The following is a 20,357-nucleotide window of genomic DNA, read 5'->3' as shown; positions in this document are numbered from 1 at the left end:
TGATATGTATAGTGGACTGCCTACTGAAGATAAAAACAATTATGTCCTGTTAAAAGCTGCTATGTCACGGTGTTTCGAGCCCTGTGATAGCGATGATTGGGGCAGGGCTAGTTTCACTTCCCGCCGCCGTCGTCCACATGAGACGGCCAGGGAATTTGGAAATGCTTTGAGGAGGCTTGCCAATAGGGCATATCCCTCCGCTGATGACCGCACCCGTGATATGTTGGCCAGAGATCAATTCATATTACATCTCGCTACCGGTGATTTCCGGGTTAGCTTACGAGCTGCCAAGCCTAAAACATTAGAGGAAGCCATTGAACTGTCCTCCGAAATGGAGTTGCTGAGAAATCTGGAGCAGTCTCATCACGTGACTCCAGAGGCCAAAGTGATGGGTGTGTCAAATGTAAAATCCAGCAGTGAAGAGCAGATGGGTGTATTGTTGGGAGTAGTGGAGGGGTTAAGGCAGGATGTGGCATGTCTTCAATCAGCTGTTAAGAATATGCAATTAACCCCCAAGGCACTCAATCCGGTGCAGTCCACTGAACCCTCTGGTGGGGCTTGTGGGCGTAATAGTGCGCCACCTAGTGGAGCAGCCAGTCAGGGGTACAGAGACAGTGGAGGGGGGTGTTGGGAATGTGGTTGCACCCGGCACATCAGACGTAACTGCCCATATCTGCAGGGAAACTAGAGGGGGCAGGTACCGCAGGCCAACTGCCTGCCCCCGAGTGCATTAAGACAACTGTGGCCTCTGCAGGTAACCATGGGGGTTCTGGATATATCGCAGCAAAAGTAGGAGGGTCAGATTATTTGCTATTGGTTGATAGTGGTGCAACATTCTCTGTGATTCCAAAAGAAATCTGGTTAAATATTACTAATGGGGGATCACAGCTGGATGGTCACCATGGGGAAGTATCGGCTGCAAATGGTGGGGGGATGGGAATCCTGGGGAAGTGGCAAACCATCTGTCAATTTGACTCGCTGGCAGTGGTTGCTGAATTTCTGGTGGCTGATGTGCCATCTCAGGAGGTCTTATTAGGGTTCGACTTTCTCCACAAGTACGGAGCTGTAGTGGATTTTGAGAAAAATGAATGTAGGATAATGGGCAAACACCTTCCCCTCATTGTTCCGGCAGACCTGGGAAAGCCTCAAGTCGTCACAATACCTGTGGACACTGTAATTCCCCCCCGCAGTGAAACGATCATCGAAGGTAGAGTGGAAGGCAATATGGGTCCAGGGTGGGAGGGGATGTTGGAACCTGCCGACTCTGTGTCTGAACATTGTAATGTCATGGTGGCCCGGGTGGTTTGTAAAGTAGAACAGGGCTCCCTGCCGGTCCGGGTCATCAATGTCACTGACGAGGCGCTCACTTTGAAGGGTGGGGTAAAAGTGGGCACATTGCATACTGACATAGAGGTGGGGAAAAGGGCAGAGCATATGGGGATGGCAGACAAGGGGGAGGAGTCACCTAAATCTTGGTCAACTGACTCATTGTTAGACCATCTTGGGTTAACACAGAAAGGTTTTGGGGCCCCTGAGTTGGCAGTCATCCGTGATTTACTGTACCAGAATCTAGCAGCATTCAGTACCGGGGACAATGACTTGGGGAGAACTCAGTACACTGCGCATCAGATTGATACAGGTGGAGAGAGGCCAGTGAGGTTGCCCCCTCGGCGTGTCCCACTCCATTTACAACATGAGGTTTCAGAGCAGGTAAAGAAAATGTTAGAGAATGACATTATCCAGCCGTCTCACAGCCCCTGGGCAGCCCCTGTAGTTCTTGTCCGCAAGAAAGACGGAAGTCTCCGCTTTTGTGTGGATTACCGAAAATTGAATGATTTGACTCGTAAAGATGCGTACCCTTTACCCCGCATTGACGATGCTCTTGACATCCTGAGTAAGTCGTGTTGGTTTTCCACTCTCGACTTAGCCAGTGGGTACTGGCAGGTCGAGATGGACCCACAAGACAGGCCTAAAACAGCATTCACTACGCGCCAAGGCCTTTTCGAATTTAATGTGATGCCTTTTGGCCTGTGCAATAGTCCAGGTACATTTCAGAGGTTAATGGATCTGGTGTTGGCGGACCTACAGTGGGTGACCTCATTAGTCTACTTAGATGACATAATTGTGTTTGGTCGAACATTTCATGAACACGCTGCACGGTTGGACGAGGTGTTAACCAAACTACGGCAGGCTGATCTCAAAGTAAAGCCAGTTAAATGTAACCTATTCGCTACTCAGGTTAAATATTTGGGTCACATCATTTCCGAGCAGGGTGTGGAGGCCGATCCTGCCAAGGTAGATTGTGTGCGACAGTGGCCGGTACCAAAGAACCAGACTGAAGTCAGAAGTTTTGTCGGGCTGGCGTCCTACTATAGGAGATTTATGAAAGGTTTTGCCAACATTGCTCGACCCCTGCATCAGCTCACAGAAAAGGGCAGACGGTATAAATGGACGGATGACTGTCAGGCAGCCTTTGAGTCACTCAAACTCAGTTTGATGTCCGCACCTGTTCTCGCCTACCCTGATCCTCACAAACCGTTTATTTTAGACACTGACGCTAGTGATACCGGTATTGGTGCAGTATTGTCACAGGAGGAAGGAGGGCAGGAGCAGGTCATAGCTTACGCCAGTAGGGCGCTGTCCAAACCAGAAAGGAAGTATGCAACCACCAAGAAAGAGCTGTTGAGCATGGTCATGTTTACTCAACACTTTAAACACTACTTGTTGGGCAAAGAATTTGTGCTACGGACAGACCATAATTCTTTGAGGTGGTTGCACAATTTTCAAGGAGTTGAGGGCCAGCTAGCTAGGTGGCTAGAACAGTTAGCCAGGTTCCAATACAAGATTGTGCACCGCCCTGGGCGTGTACATTCTAATGCAGATGCGCTCTCTAGGTTGCCTGCATTTATGTCAGAGCGAGAGGTAGGGGAGTCCCCAGTGACTCAAACTATACGTGCAATACATGCTCGTCGTAAGGAGCCGGCAGAGTCAGAGGAAGGAGATGAGTTGGTGCAGGCTCAGCGAGAGGATGCAGAGTTGCAGCAAATCATTGTTCTTAAGGTGGGGAAGACGGAGTGTGTGCAACCCCCCAGAGAGTTACAGAAATATGCACCAATGTGGGCTCAGCTGCAAATGCAAGGTGCTAGGTTGGTGAGGGTACCCCCTAGTAATTCTGATGCAGCTAATCAGGTTCAGGTTGTCCTTCCTAAAACCTTGGTGCCAAAAGTTTTAGAACAGTTGCACAATTCAGTCACAGCTGGTCATTTGGGGGTACAAAAGTTGCAAGCTAAGGTAAAAGATCGGTTCTACTGGCTGGGGTGGTTTGGGGATGTGAAGCGATGGTGTCAGGAGTGTGTAGACTGTGGTTCCCAAAAGATATCTGGACCACAGCGGCGGGCTCCTCTCCAGTCGACGGTAGCATCCAGGCCATTTGAGCGGGTGGCACTGGACATTTTGGGGCCACTACCAGAAACTTCTAATAAGAATAAGTACATCTTGGTTATTGGGGATTATTTCTCCAAATGGACAGAGTCATTCCCCCTCCCTAATCAGGAAGCTCAGACAGTGGCCAAGGTTTTGGTAGAGCAGTGGATTTGTCGACTAGGGACCCCTCGTACCATTCACAGTGACCAGGGAAGACAGTTTGAGTCAAACTTGTTTAAAGAGGTATGTCAGCTGTTAAAGATGCAGAAAACCCGCACGTCGCCCTACCACCCTGAGTCCGATGGAATGGTAGAAAGGTTCAATAGGACATTGATATCGATGCTGTCTTTGTTTGTGGAGGAAAATCAGACAAATTGGGACGTACTGTTGCCGTATGTAATGTTGGCTTATAGGAGCAGTATGCACTCAAGTACTGGGTTTACGCCTTATAAGGTCTTGTTTGGGCAGGAGATAATTCTCCCTGTGGATCTGATGTTGAATCTGGGCAGGGGGGAGACTTTCACTGCAGCTACTGAATATGTATCTAGATTGGCTGACACACTATCCACAGTGGTAGGTGCTGTAAGAGGACATCAGGCCAGGGCCTCAGGTAGACAGAAGGAAAATTATGACGTGAGAGTAAAGTGGCAGTATTATTCAGAGGGGGAGTTGGTATGGGTCCGTTCTAAAGCTAAGAAAAAAGGGGTCTGCCCGAAATTGCAAAGGCGGTTTAAGGGCCCCTATAGGGTCCTAGAGAGAGTGACCGAAGTGTTATATCGGTTGGTGTTAGTCGAGGGAGGACCAGAGATTACGTTGCACTTCAACCGACTCAAACCCTGTATTTCCCCTGTACCAGAGAGAAACAACCAGGAGGGTGCACCGAGGCAGCAGACGGTGCCTACACAACCTGGGACGTCTGGGACTGCTGGCTGGACCCGTTGGCGAACCCCTGGTTCTACAACAATGTCAGGAGGGGGAGACGTCCAGCAGCCAGACAGAACAGCAGCCCCAAGTCAGGGGGCGGGGGAAAGAGAGAGGCAGACAGGAGGAGCCTCAGCAGGAGACCAGCCTTCAGCAGAACCCGCAGCGGTAACTTCAGCGGAACCGGCAGCAAGGACTCCAGCAGCAGGGACTCCAGGAACCAGCAACCGTCGTGCACGGGAAGGAGAAAGGCAGAGTAGAGGATCAACTATACAAGAGGATGCAGCGACTCCCAGCCCAGACCAGAGAGAACAGCGGGTGTTGTCATCCTCTCGTCAAGGACGGAGACGGAGGTTACCAGGATGGGCCAGTGACTATGACTTTTGGTGACTCAGGGACGAGTCACATTTAAGGGAGGGAGGAGTGTAGTGAACCTGAACTTGGAGGACGTCAGAAATGACAACTGTCAATCACAGACTGATGGCCACCACCTGAGTGTGAGACGTGCGTCGCGCTGATCACTCACGGCTGGACATGATAGGTTTGAGGAAGGTGAAACTATAAAACTGTCTTGCTCAGTATGATACGGGGTGTCTGGAGAGCGGAGCTCTGGTTATGTTGCTGGCGTTGAGCCAACGATTTGTTTGTGCACTCACTACGGAGGGGGGTGGGTGCCGTTCGCACGCTGTTTAGGGCTGCCGGCGGCGAAGATAGTCAGGGGCTTAGGGCCAGGTTCCTGCGTTAGGCAGGGAGAGAGAAATATAGCGGGGACATAGGAGTGCTCTCGTTCCGTTCTCCAGTTTGGGGCGAGCGGTCTCATACAGTCAACGGAGATCACTCACGGCGTTGGACCGGCGGTGTTTCCCACACACCAACACAGACAAACTAACAGCCGAGCCAACGACACAGCTCCGACCCTGTGGGGGGTCGTTTCCTTGTGGAAAGTTAAGTACATATAGCGCGTTAAAGACATTCAGTCAGTCAGTACATGGATATTATATATTGTGATCATCATAGACTAATTGTATTGTGTAGAGTATATTGTGTAGGTTTTAATTAGGATGAATTATTAAACTGCTTATGAAATGTATAGATTGAATATTTAATGTTTGGAAAGTCCATCGGCTGATGGCATTCTGTCCATGATTTGTACTGTGCTTTAAAGGGGTTGTAGTGGGTGGGGGAAGGAATCTATATGACTGCATATTTATTATTGTCTATTGTCTAAGAGTGAATTAATAAATGATCCGGGCTGTGAAATAGTACCTGGGTTGTTCTCTTCCATTATTAAATGCTCACAGTTGAAATATTCTGTAGGGCGGGCTCTTTACACTTCTCATACCTGAGACAAGGTGTATTACAATACTATACTATATAATATATTATACATGTGTACTATAAAGTGCTATGACTACATAAAGTGCAATTCTAGAGCTGTCTACGTAAGTCTGTTTAAAATACTATCTAAGTCTACATAATGTGCTATCTAAGGGGATAGGCTAGGGCAAGTGCTACGGGCCATGGTGGAGTCTGAAGAGGTGGGTTTTCAGACTACGGCGGAGGATTTGGAGTGAGGCTGCAGTTCTGACTGTGATGGGAAGTGCATTCCATAGTTTTGGAGCCAGAAGGGAGAAGAGTTTGGGACGTGTGGAGCGTTGTCCCGGCGTTTTTAGTGAAGGTACCTCCAGCTTCCTTGCGTTGGCTGATCTGAGTGCGCGGGAGGGTTTGTAGGGTACGATCATACTTGTGAGATATGGGGGGGCCATGCCTTTGGTTGCTTTGAATGCCAGCATCAGAGTTTTGTATTCTGTGCGGGCAGCGACCGGGAGCCAATGGAGGGAGCGGAGAAGGGGGGTGACGTGTGAGAATTTTGGCTGGTTGAAGACCAAGCGGGGTGCGGCATTTTGGATCAGTTGGAGGGGCTTAAGTGCACATGCCGGTAGGCCAGTAAGGAGGGAGTTACAATAGTCAAGTTTTGACAAGACTGTTGTCTGGATTAGGAGCTGGGCTGACTCCTGGGTGAGGAACTGTCTAATTCGTCGTATGTTGTAGAGTGTAAACCTACAGGATCTAGTGACAGCTGTGATGTGTGTTTTGAACGAGAGCTGACTGTCCAGGACAACACCAAGGTTCCTGGCTGTCGGGACAGACTTTACCAGGGCGTTGTCTACGGAGATAGTTAGCTCCCGCATAGGGCAGGACTTAGCTGGGAAGAACAGAAGCTCAGTCTTGTCTGGGTTCAGCTTGAGGTGGTTGGAAGACATCCACTGTGAGATGTCAGCCAGGCATGCAGTGATGCGCTCTTCTACCTGGGTGGCAGAGGGGGGGAGATAGAAACAGTTGTGTGTCATCGGCATAGCAGTGATAGGATATATTGTGAGCAGAGATGATGGTGCCAAGGGATTTAGTGTACAGTGAGAAGAGGAGGGGACCAAGTACAGATCCCTGTGGGACCCCAGTTTGGAGGGTGCGGGGGGATGATAGCAAACCTTTCCAAGAAACCTGGTAAGTCCGGTCAGAGAGGTAGGAGGAGAACCACTTCAGCGCTGTCCCGCCGATGCCTAGATCAGCTAGGGTGCCTAGGAGCAGCTGGTGGTTCACTGTGTCAAATGCCGCCGATAGGTCTAGGAGAATCAGGACTGCAGAGTGGGAAGCAGCCTGGGCAGCATGTAGTGCTTCTGTGACTGCAAGGAGTGCAGTTTCCGTGGAGTGTGCCTTCTTGAATCCTGACTGGTTTGGATCCAGCAGGTTGTTCTGTGAGAGATGGAGAGAAAGCTGGTTAGAGACAACACGTTCAAGGGTTTTGGAAAGAAAGGAAAGGAGTGATACCGGTCTGTAGTTCTTGACATCTGAGGGGTCAAGAGTTGTTTTTTTGAGGAGTGGTGATACTCTGGCTGACTTGAAGGCAGATGGGACGCAGCCTGAGGTTACTGAGGTGTTGATAATGGAGGTGATGAAGGGGAGCAGGTCAGGTGCGATGGTCTGGAAGATTGGAGACGGGGCGGGGTCGAGAGGACAGGTGGTAGGTCTAGTGGATGTGACTAGTTTCAGGACCTCGTCTGGGGATAGAGGAGAGAAGGAGGACATGCATGGTATGTTATGGTTAGCATTGGTTGAGTCGAGTGCTTTTTTATGGGGGAGGGGGGTAAAGGAGCTACTGATATCATCAACCTTCTTTTCGAAGTAGGTGGCAAAGGCCTCCGCGGTGAGGGATGAGGGTTGAGTGGAGAAGAGTTTCCTTGGGTTAGAAGTGCAGGATTGGATTTTGGTGTGGTAGAAGGAGGTTTTAGCAGTGGTTAGTGAGAGGGAGAAGGCAGAGAGGAGTGAGTGAAAGTGGGAGAGATCGTCTGGTAGCTTTGTCTTGTGCCACTTCCTTTCAGCTAGCCTGAGAGGTGTTCGTTCAGATCTGAGGGTTTCAGATAACCAGGGGGCCGGTGGGGATGAGCGAGCTGGCCTGGTCGAGAGAGGGCAGTGTTGGTCAAATGCAGATGAGATAGAGGAGAGGAAGGATGTGGTTGCGGAGTCGGGTGAGAGAGAGAGGAAGGACTCCAGGGAGGGTAGAGAGGAGAGAATAGAGGATGAGAGGGAGGAGGGGTTTAGGGACTTGAGTTTGCGTCGGGTGGTGACGGTCGGAGGGTGAGTAGGTTTAGGTGGGAGAGTAGAGAGAGAGAGGGAGAAGGTTATGAAGTGGTGGTCAGACCTAATTAAGGGAGTAACAGAGCGTGGAGGGGGAGCAGCCTCTGCAGAACACGAGGTCCAAAACATTACCAGCCTTGTGAGTGGGAGGGGAGGGAGAAAGGGAGAGGTCAAACGAGGATAGGAGGGACGTAACGGGAAGATACTTCTCTGCCGTAGGTAGGTTAAAGTCACCCAGTAGAATCAGGGGGGTGCCATCCTCCGGAAACGAGCTGATCAGAGAGTCTAGTTCTTCCAGGAAGTTCCCAAGGGTTCCTGGGGGGCGATAGAGCACAATGAGGGTGAGGGGGACTGGTTGTGATATTGAGATAGCATGAAATTCACATGTGGTGAGAGAAAGGTGAGAGAGATTTAAGACACGGAAATTCCATTTTACAGCCATCCCTCACGTCCATCTGACACTGTATATTAAATGTCAAGTAAATTATCACCAACAATCAGGCCAACAGGCTGGTTTGCGCAGTTCACCTTCTTTGCATATACACATACATACCTGTATGTGACACGGTGAATAGAAACACATGATTTAAATTAACAGGTTTATCTCCATGTCACAACGAGATAAAGCCTGGAATGAACTACTGCCTAAAGTGCCTAAAGCCGGAGCTCCACCGGACGGCGGACGAGTTGCGTCTCCGTCGCATGCGTCAAAAAACGAACCGGGGCAATTTTAATGCAGTCACGCAACGCAATGCGGGCAGTGGAGCCACTTTCATTGATTAAAAAGGGAACATTCCCTGACGGTGACGGTGACGGAGATGCGACGCTGACGCGCCCGGTGGAGCCTTGGTGTAACCGGAAGTGCAAGAAGTACATGCCCTGTAGGCTATACTTTCTGCACTTCTGGTTGTGGTTCATTGTGAGCTTGGAGATGCTATTTAAAAAGAATGTGACATTTTGGAAAGTTTTATAGATTTCTATAGACTTTTAGAAATATTTTAGAAATTCTTTCAAATGTTTTTGGACATTTTGGAAACTGTTCACATGTGCTGACATGCCCAAAATATCTCTCACTCACATTTTTGTACTCACACTACAAGTATCAATACCACAATGTAGAAATGACATGTAAATGCCCTGTATTCAAATTTAACTTGAGGTACAAAAGTATTGGCATCAACATTTACTTAAAGTCCCAAAAGTAAAAGTGATCATTATCTAGAATGTCCCTTTTCACAAGTTTTCAAAATGTATTAAAAGTCTATGCAGATCTACAAGCTCACAACGCGTCGCACCTCAACGCGTTGAGCTTGTACATAGCCAAACTATATACAGTATAGGGATGAAGTGGTTATGTATGGTTTATATGTTTTGTAATAATAATGACTGAAAAAGGAGAGAGGCCGCACAGCTCGTAGTCACGATGCCAATCAAAATCTTTATTTTTCCAACGTTTCGGCAACAAGTTGCCTTCTTCAGGGAATCAATAATAAACATAAACAAAGTAACTTGTAACTAGTTTAGTTTTCAAATAATTGTTGTGGAGTACAACATTTGCCTCTGAGATGTAGTGGAGTAGACGTAAAAGTATTGCAAATTGGAAATACTCCAGTAAAGTAAGTAACTCCAAATTGTACTTAAGTACAGTACTTGAGTACAAGTACTTATCGGTACTTTCCACCACTGGCATGATGCTTATCTCTTGTCTCTGACAAGAAGACCACCCAATGTGTTGCCTGAAGATGCAATGTGTGTAATGAGTGAAATGAGTGAAACTCACTCTGGAGTGCATTTGAATAATGTAAATTGTATTAGGGGTGGGGTGGGTCAGCTTGTGCAGCAAGCCAATGCTGCTTAGGAAGATGTATTAATTAGAAGGGGAATGAAGCTACTTGAAAGCTCTGCTTTAACTCCACATATTCAAAGACAACATTAAATAACTGAACTGTCAGCTAATGTTAGCATTAAGGTAAAAAAGATGTCCACCTCACATTATGAAAAAGGCCTTGGAGAAATGCATACTGTAACAACAGGTCACTACTCTCTGACACACAACTAGCTGTGACAACAAGCCACTTGTCTAATTGACAGCCATGATGGCACGCACGCACGCACGCGCACGCACGCACGCACGCACGCACGCACGCACGCACGCACGCACGCACGCACGCACGCACGCACACACACACACACACACACACACACACACACACACACACACACACACACACACACACACACACACACACACACACACACACACACACGCACACACTCGCTGTGTAAGAGTAGCTGCATACCATTTAGAAGAGTAATCCCTAAAGAAAGAGGAATTTAGGCAGAAAGAAAGAATGAAAGAAAGAAAAAGAAAAAAAAGGAAAAAAAATAGAAAGACACTATAACTACGTAACTAACTAACCAACTAACCAACTAACTAACTAACTAACTAACTAACTATTATCTCATTAACACACTCACACACTCACTAACTTTCTACAAACCTAATTATCTAAGAATATAACAAACAATGGGAATGATACACGCCCTCCCTGACAATCCAGAAAAATAACAAGTTTTCCCTGACAAAAGTCCTCTAAAAAGGCCAGATAATGCACAAGAGATAAGCATCATGCCAGTGGTGGAAAGTACCGATAAGTACTTGTACTCAAGTACTGTACTTAAGTACAATTTGGAGTTACTTACTTTACTGGAGTATTTCCAATTTGCAATACTTTTACGTCTACTCCACTACATCTCAGAGGCAAATGTTGTACTCCACAACAATTATTTGAAAACTAAACTAGTTACAAGTTACTTTGTTTATGTTTATTATTGATTAATGGTTTGGAATGACTGGACGATGCGTCATAGAAACCCAGAAGTGTTTAGTTACAGCACCGCCTCTCTCTCCCCCCTCCCAGCCGTAGCTGCTGGCCAATCGCAGCTGACCACAATCCCCTCCCATGACGGCAGGCAGTTAAAAACACTTCACTAACTTGTGCTCTGCCTATCCACTCTGGTCTCTCCCCAGCCATCCAGCCATCTAGCCTGCCCGCCAGCCTAATCCTTCCTCAGTACAGTCTGAAGCCACTCCAGAACTCACCATGTCAGTGAAGAGGAACGTCACCTACAGTGTCAAGTCGTCCTCCTCGGGGACGGCCCCCAGGAGCTTCAGCAGCATGTCTTACAGCGGACCCAGTGTGGCCTCCCGTCAGAGCTACAGCGTCCGCAGCTCAGGACCCAGCAGGGGCTTTGGAGGAGGTTCCGGTGGCGGCTACATATCCAGCTCCAGTGCCTACGGAGGTGGCATGGGCCTGGGCATGGGCATGGGTGGCGGTATGGGTATGGGTGGAGGTATGGGTATGGGTGGAGGTATGGGTATGGGCGGCCATGTCCCTATCCAGGCCGTCACGGTGAACAAGAGCCTGCTGGCCCCACTCAACCTGGAGATCGACCCCAAGATTCAGTCCGTCCGCACCCAGGAAAAGGAACAGATCAAGAGCCTCAACAACCGCTTTGCCTCGTTCATCGACAAGGTCAGTGCTTGTGCTGTACAATAAGAGCATGCAGTGAAACCCTGAGTGTCAATGTAACTCCGAGAGGTCAAAACTGACCCTTACAGGTCCGCGTTGACCTCTCTGAGTTACACTGACCCTCTGGATACTGATGATTTCACTTTGTAGGTGTATGTGTGTGAACCTTCTCTGTGTCGAGGTTGCCTTGTGCTTGTACAACTTAATTATACACGGGGAGCCCATTTCTCCTCCTTCTCTCAGCCATAATGGTTATGCAAGCTGTCTTTGATCAAAGGTTTGATCCATGTGTCTGCAATACTATGCTAATACCTTGGGTTCGACGGCGTGGAGAAAAAGTAGATTTACTCTCCCTTATGGTTTCATCACCTCCCACGGAACGCAGTCAAGACAGGAGATAAGAATGTTTGTCTCTAGGGGTTTGGCTTCAGGGCTCATATCTAATGCTTTTTTGGCAGTCCTTTTATAGTGATGGAAAACAGACACGCGGAGGAGCGAGGATTGGAGAGCGAGGGGCGAGGAAAGGGAGCGAAGGGTGTGTCCATATGAAGCCCATAGCTAGTGATACGAGTTACCTTGGCAACGGGCCTGCCCTTTGCTGGGGTGTGGCTCTTAATATGTGGCCCTTACGGACACAGACACAAACACACACACATACACCAGTGACACAGAAACCAAGCATATCTACCTAATTGACAATAACGGAAATGTTCACTACAGTGACATGCCAATGACATGACAAAGTAGTGTCCAATGTTATAGCTTTTCATATGGTATTTCCTGACATTGAGCCCATTCTACTGCTGCTAGGCGTATAGTTAGGTGCAACGTCTCCCCAGGCCACAGCAGGTTCATATTTTAGAAGGCCAGTTGGTTTCATGTTCTGGTCAACACTGGTAGATTGGTTACATAACCACTCTTCTTCTCTCTGAGGCCTGCGGACCGTCAAACAGAGAGATTATAGGGAAACTGGCTTATCGCTTGATAATTGGTGACAACGGTCGGTTCCTATACGTGCCTCCTCATTTTTAGGATGTCTGTTGCAGCTCAAAGGAGCTGCCTGTCAAGAGGCTTTGTCCTCCAGACTTCAGAGCTGCTCTGTGAATAGAATGCAGCAGCGAGGTGGGGAGGGGCAAGGTTCAGTCGCTGGCCATCACATACCTGTTGTCACACCCTGTTATTAATGTCCACAAATGTCTCTCTCGCCTCCCCACCCCCACGGTGTTCTCCAGCCCCTCCCACCCCCAATGGAGTGACTCTCCCCCCCCCCCCCCCCTCTCAATCTCTCTTTCCCCTCATCGCACCTAGATCACAGTTAAATATTTACCTTGCTTGTGTGTGTATGTAAACGAAAAAGGTTGCCTAGCTTCATAACCATGCCCTCCCCCCTCCCTCCTCCTCTCATCTGGTCTGGCACCCGTGACAACGGATATCAGTCTCCCTTGCTCTGTGAAAACAGGAAGACACAAAGGGAGGGATGGGGTTAAATACCTCTTTCCAAACCCGAAATGCACACCTCCCTCCACAGTACACGACCTCCTGTCAGGATGCTAGTACAGCGTGGCCTTCCTATGGAAAGAGAGACACACGCTGGAATGACCAATGAGCAGCTGGCCCACGCAGATTAGAACAATAAACACAGTTGATTGTGAATAGCGGCTGAATCCTGCCGTTTTGGTTGATGTCCAGGATGATATCCAACCTTGTATGTGGTTATCATGTCAGCGAGCAGCGTTTACATCACCATTACAGGCAATTACAACCTGGCGCCCCTATTATATTGTCCAAGAAGAATAGTTACATTTCCATTATTACATTATGATAAGGCTATTTATTCGTTCTAATTTCGGAAATTCGCGGGAAATGTTTGCCTATAATGACATGCCTTCATCTTTCTCCATACCAGGTGCGCTTCCTGGAGCAGCAGAACAAGATGCTGGAGACCAAGTGGAACCTGTTGCAGGGGCAGACCTGCACGCGCTCCAACATCGACAGCATGTTCGAGGCCTACATCACCAACCTGCGCCGGCAGCTAAACGGCCTGGGAAACGACAAGATGAGGCTGGAGGCCGACCTGCACAACATGCAGGGCCTGGTAGAGGACTTCAAGAACAAGTGAGTGACCTAGTAGAGGACCTGGTAGAGGACCTGCACAACATGCAGGGCCTGGTAGAGGACTTCAAGAACAAGTGAGTGTCTGTGAGGCACGAGGACCCAAGCCCCCAGTAAGGCTATCCAACGTTGAAGTTGCCACTACCTACTGGTGAAATGTGGAATTGCAGCACTTAATGGAAGTGGACGGACGTTCATGACGTCACGTGAAAAGCCCGGACCTCAAAGTTCAGGTCCGGGTCTAGGCTAGGCTAAACTTCCGCTCACTCGAGCCATTGAGTTATAATTATACTTCCGGAAGTCTTCCGGGTGCTTCAAAACGCCACTGAGCAACTTCCACTGAAATGAATAGCGGGGGGGTGGGGGGGGGGGGGGCGGGGCTAACGCTCCAGTTCGGTCTCTATCCTTTATATACTCTATGCGAGGACGTGATAGCCAACCCTTAGGTGGTGGGAAGGGAAGGGAGGAAGAACACAGGAGGAAAGGGTGGGAGGGATAGATCTGGAACTTATGATTCACGGACTCTACCGTCAGTAGTCTTGCCTAGCCAGACGATGAGAGATTTCCGCCTACTGATATGTCGGTGGAATTCTAACGTCAATGTAGGGGCTAGAACAGTGGAGACAATGACCATGCACTGCGTTGAAAACCAATCACATCACCGATCTAATATGAAGGACCACCTTTAAAGTATTTGCATTGGTTCCACAATGCAGTTCCTTTCCCCTAAAACTCAGTTTTAGAAACAACATTGAGTTTAGATGTCACCAGACATACACATGACTAGAAGATCAGGAGCAAGGGTGTGAAAATAAGCTTAACCCTAAACCACAGAAGGATGCATTATTCCAATGAAGTTGAAGGGAACATGTAGGTGAAAGGATTCTTTTTGGTCTTTCTGTGGACTCATATTCTTTATGGACATGCATGTCTCATCTGTTCTAAATTAAAAAATACACTGACTCGGAACAGTCAAGGCTCAGGGTTCAAACTAGTTCTGAAATTATTAAGTTTCAAGTAACTTGACACTACACGGAACGAGCCGTACACTGGAGTTGATCGCTATGTGACCTACTCCCCACATCTGTCTGACCGCAGATCTGCAGGGAATGACAGCACACAATAGGCATGTCCTGATTTATAAAACCAACACAATACAAAATAACTAGAGACAGAATGACTAGAGACATGAACCTTTCACATGCACGAGATACACAAACACACCCATGCACAGCAGTGCATAGACGATGCATAAATCTATTGGCTTCTTATAGACACCTGGAGCATGTTAACTGAAGTCAGAGGGGGCCTGAAAGGGAGAAATATGAACACCTGAAACTACTCACAAGTTCATTCTCATTTTGGGCATGCAGGTTTTCAGAATGTTCAACAATCTTTTTTCAAACAAATTGAAAAGTAGTAAAGATACAGCACAATCCCACAACGCATCCCATTGTGATGATTTATGCAACTTGTTGAAGTATGGAGACAATGTTTCTGCCCAACAGCGACGATTATGAACATGACTTGATAGAATCCTGTCAAAGCTCTGTCTGTGTGATTTTGTTTTTAATTTTATACTAATGACAGTCTCAATAATGTTTGCACTCAGGTACGAGGATGAAATCAACAGGCGTACAGAGTGCGAGAACGACTTTGTGCTCATCAAGAAGGTCAGTATCCAGATTCAATATTTGAAACTGAACATATTTGTTCTCTGTGCTCTGTTGTCCCTGACGGTTTGACGATTCCGTATGTTTCAGGACGTCGATGAAGCCTACATGAATAAGGTCGAGCTGGAGGCCAAACTGGAGAGCCTGACAGATGAGATCAACTTCCTCAGACAGATCTATGAGGAGGTAAGCAATGATCCACTGCCTGATGTCACTCACCCACTGCATCCTGATTGGCTCAGACAAACCCTAGGGCCTCACAAGCACCAGCTGTTTTGGGCCTTGGTTGCACTCACTACTCACAGACTCACTAGAATAAAATCAAAAGAAGCAAGGGAAGAAATTATAAAACCATCCTTGATGAATCATAAAGGTTACAGAGTAGAAATGGTAGCAATTCCGTGTAGCAAGCATGGCTTATTTTGATTGCAAACAGATGAATTCTGGGTTGCTTTCATCAACATTATTCCGGGTTTAATTAGCGAGCTGTCTTTGTTGAGTTATCGTCTTGCACGAGCGACCTGGGTTCATATCGCGGGTAGGACACGGAAGTTGTGGACTGCAGCTTTAAACAGCCTCAGAATTAGTTTCTGCCTGGTGTTTTAATCCCATGTCTGTCATGGTTCTTCCTCCAGGAACTGCGTGAACTACAGTCACAGATCAAGGACACCTCAGTGGTCGTGGAGATGGACAACAGCCGCTCCCTGGACATGGACGCCATTGTGGCCGAAGTGCGCGCTCAGTACGAGGCCGTAGCCAACCGCAGTCGCCAAGAGGCCGAGACGTTGTATAAGTCCAAGGTGAGGTCACTCACACACTGACACGTGTAGCTCTCATCATGTGGAATAAAGCCAAAGGCAAAACCTAGTTGTGTGCCTGTGTGCATACGCTTGAAAATAGCTGATCTGCAAGTTCACAATGTGTCACAGTGCGGCCCGCCGTGAGCTTGTAGATCCGCCAAAAAAGTACGACAGCGCTATAAGGCAAATTGAATGGGCACCTAACGATGACATTTGAAATCACAAAGTTAACATTTCTCTGCGCATTATCAAGAGGCTTTCAAAATACTGATTGGTTGTTTTCCTGATGTCTGTTTAGTACGAGGAGATGCAGACGTCTGCCGGCAGATACGGAGATGACCTGAGGAACACTAAGACAGAGATCTCAGACCTGAACCGCATGATCCAGAGACTGACAGCAGAGATCGATGGCGTCAAGGGACAGGTAAAACATTATGTAGCTCAGAATAGACTTCTGTAGTTGCCATCATTGTTTTCTTATTTTGGACCATTGCAACTTATCCCAGAGTAATTTAGTCATTTTAATTGCCATACGACATTAGTCTTTGAGAATCATAAAGATATTGTTCCAGCATTTTTGTTCTTACTGTCATGTGACCAGGAATGGCGCAGTAGATGTGCAAAAACACTTGAAAAACACTAAACCATTTGTTTTTAACATTTTAGCTTTGCCAGTTTTAACTGAGAATAACACCATTTTATTTTCTGAACTTTTTTAATTCTCACCATTGACACATTTGTAGTATTGTGGGGAAAGCTTCCGCAGAAAAAAACAGATTGGCAAGCTGACAACGTGACGCGTTGTAAAAAAAAAACCCAACACACCAGCACAGATCCCTGAGGGACTTCACTCAACCATACAAGGGTTCAGTGGTTAATGTCTTCTGTTCTCTGTCTTCGATCAGCGGGCCAACCTGGAGGCCCAGATTGCTGAGGCTGAGGAGCGGGGAGAGATGGCCGTGAGGGACGCTAGGGAACGCATCAAGGACCTGGAGGACGCTCTGCAGAGAGCCAAGCAGGACATGGCCCGCCAGATCAGAGAGTACCAGGACCTGATGAACGTCAAGCTGGCGCTGGACATCGAGATCGCCACCTACAGGAAGCTGCTGGAGGGAGAGGAGGACAGGTTGTCCACTGGCATCCAGGCCATCAACATTTCCCAACAGAGCTGTGAGTTTAAAACATCTCTAGATGGTCAGAGCTGTGAGTTTAAAACATCTCTAGATGGTCAGAGCTGTGAGTTTAAAACATCTCTAGATGGTCAGAGCTGTGAGTTTAAAACATCTCTAGATGGTCAGAGCTGTGAGTTTACAGTTTGCCGTTATTTCCTTGTAATAACTGCAGCTATAGGTTATTATTGTTTGCCATGATTATACCCTGGTATTGTATTCGTTTTCCTATAGGCTTTAAAAGCAATCCCTTTATTTGCAATCAAACATAGAAATGCCATCTCTGGCAAACAATTACATGACTCTCCTCATACAATATTAAAGGATGTAGCCTACAATATGAAGATAAAAACATAAGGCTACACATTAAAAAAAAAGTATATACAAATGAAAACTGAACAAAGTGTAAAACATCTCTAGATGGTCAATGATTTGATAGATTTCTTCAATTGCCCATTTTCATTCTTGTCCTCGTCCCCTCTCACCAGCGAGCTACGGCGGCGGTTACAGCAGTGGCGGCTACGGCAGCGGCGGCGGCTACGGCAGCAGCAGCGGCGGCGGCTACGGAAGCAACAGTGGCGGCTACGGCTTCAGCTCCGGCAGCAGCAGCGGCGGCTACGGCGGCGTCAGTGGGAGCAGCGTTGTCCAGAACAAGAAGAGTGTCATCATCAAGATGATCGAGACCAAGGACGGCAAAGTGGTGTCGGAGTCCTCCGAGGTGGTGGAGGATTGAGCCGTTCAGATGAGAGCGTCCGCCGCGGCCTGCTAGGATCTTCTCCTGTTTGTCTTAGTAGTTTTATACTCACAGCTCACTTTCCCCAAACCGTTAGTCTCTCAAGCCATGACTATCTCTTCCACAATCTTTGAATGCTACAGAGGGTGCAATTCCGCCCGGTAAAAGTTGAGAACAGGAAGCTGTCATCTGCTCTTCAGGCTGGAAGGGTATTATTCGACCTATCACAATGCGGTGTTCACGAAAATGAAGTACAGACTTTCAGGCGGAAGCATTTGAGAATTGTGGGAGCCTAACACGTCTGTCTGGAGAGACTAAACCGCTGTCTAATAACCCAGTCTGAAGCAATTCCTCGCCATTCCTTCTACAGTACCATGCATAGGCCTTCCATGTGTCCGCTAAAAGAAGCAATAGTCCTGACCCGAAAAGAAAAAAAGATCTGAAAGGGACCAAATAATCTATTTTTGTCAGTCACATTTTGTATATCTTGAGATGAATGTTTGTTTTTACTAAAACAGTTGTTTGAAGTTTTTGTCTCACAAGCAACAAAAAAAGAGAAAAAGGATCGATGGGCAAATTGCAACTATGTAATAGTTGAAAAACAAAAAGCAACATACAACACATTCCCTCCAATCTATGCAACTTTACTATTCCACACTACAAGGGCTATTCCCTTAAAGAATACATAAATACAGGTTGCATGAAATGGGTAAAGTAGTATTGTGAATGTACTTAAACAGTGCAGAGGTGTTTTTGGTCAACTAATGTCTTAAAAATGTCTGTAGGTAGTGCATGTCACCCCTATGTGTGTGTCCTGTAACTGTCAACGGGCGACCCCTTAGGAGACTGCCCACACAATACTGTTGTCCTGAGGTGTCCTGAGGTGTCCTTAGGAGACTGCCCACACAATACTGTTGTCCTGAGGTGTCCTGAGGTGTCCTTAGGAGACTGCCCACACAATACTGTTGTCCTGAGGTGTCCTTAGGAGACTGCCCACACAATACTGTTGTCCTGAGGTGTCCTGAGGTGTCCTTAGGAGACTGCCCACACAATACTGTTGTCCTGAGGTGTCCTTAGGAGACTGCCCACACAATACTGTTGTCCTGAGGTGTCCTGAGGTGTCCTTAGGAGACTGCCCACACAATACTGTTGTCCTGAGGTGTCCTGAGGTGTCCTTAGGAGACTGCCCACACAATACTGTTGTCCTGAGGTGCTGTTTTTGCTACCAAAGCAAATAAAACAGTGTTTACTGAAATCTCCATGTTGTGATGAATTTATCCTTCATTCAAATGAAATTATGAATAAATGAATCAGCAAATTATGGTTTAAGGTTTTGAATGAATGAATTAACGAATAAATGAATGAATGAATGAATGAATTAAGCAGTTGAGACTAATAAGCAGTCTAAGTCCCTAATTTATTCTGACCCCTCCCCGAAAAGGCCTAGCTGTCCTGACCCCATATCCATCATTTATACATTATGGATAATTAGTGTGGACTTAGACTGTTATTCGTCTCAACTGCTCAATTAACGAATGAATGAACGAATTAGAGAAACCGGAATAAAATACATCTAATCCTTATTATTTATTTATACTATGTGCTATCAAATTAATGCAGCATGCAATTAAAATGACTGCTAGCATTTACAGTTGTTTATCTGATCAAGAACGAGAAATTGCTTTACAAGAAGCTTTATAACAAGCGCCCCTGTTCCTTGACTGCAAAAGGCAAGCCATTTCACATTTGTATAGCCTTATTAGCAGTTAGCACAGGCCTCTTAGCACAGGGCTTATAGTTTAGTTTAGTTTAGTTTATTCGCACGATAAAAACAGTACAAAAAAAAGGGTAACATCAATAAAAGAGAAATATGTGCAGGTGAGAAAAGAAACCCATGGAGGGCTTATATGTGGTTCTCACCAAAGATAATTTTACAAATAGTAAATAGACAAAGTAATCAAACAACTATATGTGGGGGGTGCGAGGCAGTGTGGATCTGACTTACCACCCGACGTCGTTAGTGAGGCGTGCCTCCGTTGTGCCCGTGGTGAACCAGCCGCTGTCAGACGCGGAATGACGTCGTCTTTTATATCGACCCTCCTGGGGGATCCGGCTGCCGCTGATTAGGGTGCGGCCCCGGCATCATTTCACACTGCTGGAGGAGGTTCGGTATGTATCCGTGATCTATCAGCGCGCCGAGGGCGGGTCTTTTGTCCGAGGACGCTATGTGTCTGACAGCGCGTCTGGTTACCATGGCAACGCACTCACCTGGTCGGGGGTTTCCTAGCGAGACCCCACAATACAAAATAATTGACATGAAATCTATATCTATCTCTTTATCTGGCTATGCTTTTTTA

The 20,357-nt window shown here is 47.2% G+C and overlaps 1 protein-coding gene across 1 annotated transcript; it reads left to right on the top strand.

The window, feature by feature from the left end:
- The first annotated feature begins 10,997 nt into the window (after positions 1–10,997).
- Positions 10,998–18,608, top strand: LOC306917000 (intermediate filament protein ON3-like). Its single transcript, XM_079495118.1, has 8 exons — positions 10,998–11,516; positions 13,420–13,628; positions 15,238–15,298; positions 15,389–15,484; positions 15,934–16,098; positions 16,397–16,522; positions 17,004–17,268; positions 17,756–18,608. The coding sequence occupies exons 1-8, from the start codon at positions 11,085–11,087 to the stop codon at positions 17,998–18,000; spliced, it is 1,599 nt and encodes a 532-aa protein (XP_079351244.1). The 5' UTR covers positions 10,998–11,084; the 3' UTR covers positions 18,001–18,608.
- The last annotated feature ends 1,749 nt before the right edge of the window (positions 18,609–20,357 follow it).

The sequence above is a fragment of the Electrona antarctica genome (genome assembly GCF_951216825.1).
Source record: "Electrona antarctica genome assembly, chromosome: 2".
Taxonomy (NCBI): Eukaryota; Metazoa; Chordata; class Actinopteri; order Myctophiformes; family Myctophidae; genus Electrona; species Electrona antarctica.
This window is presented reverse-complemented; position numbering and strand designations above follow the sequence as displayed.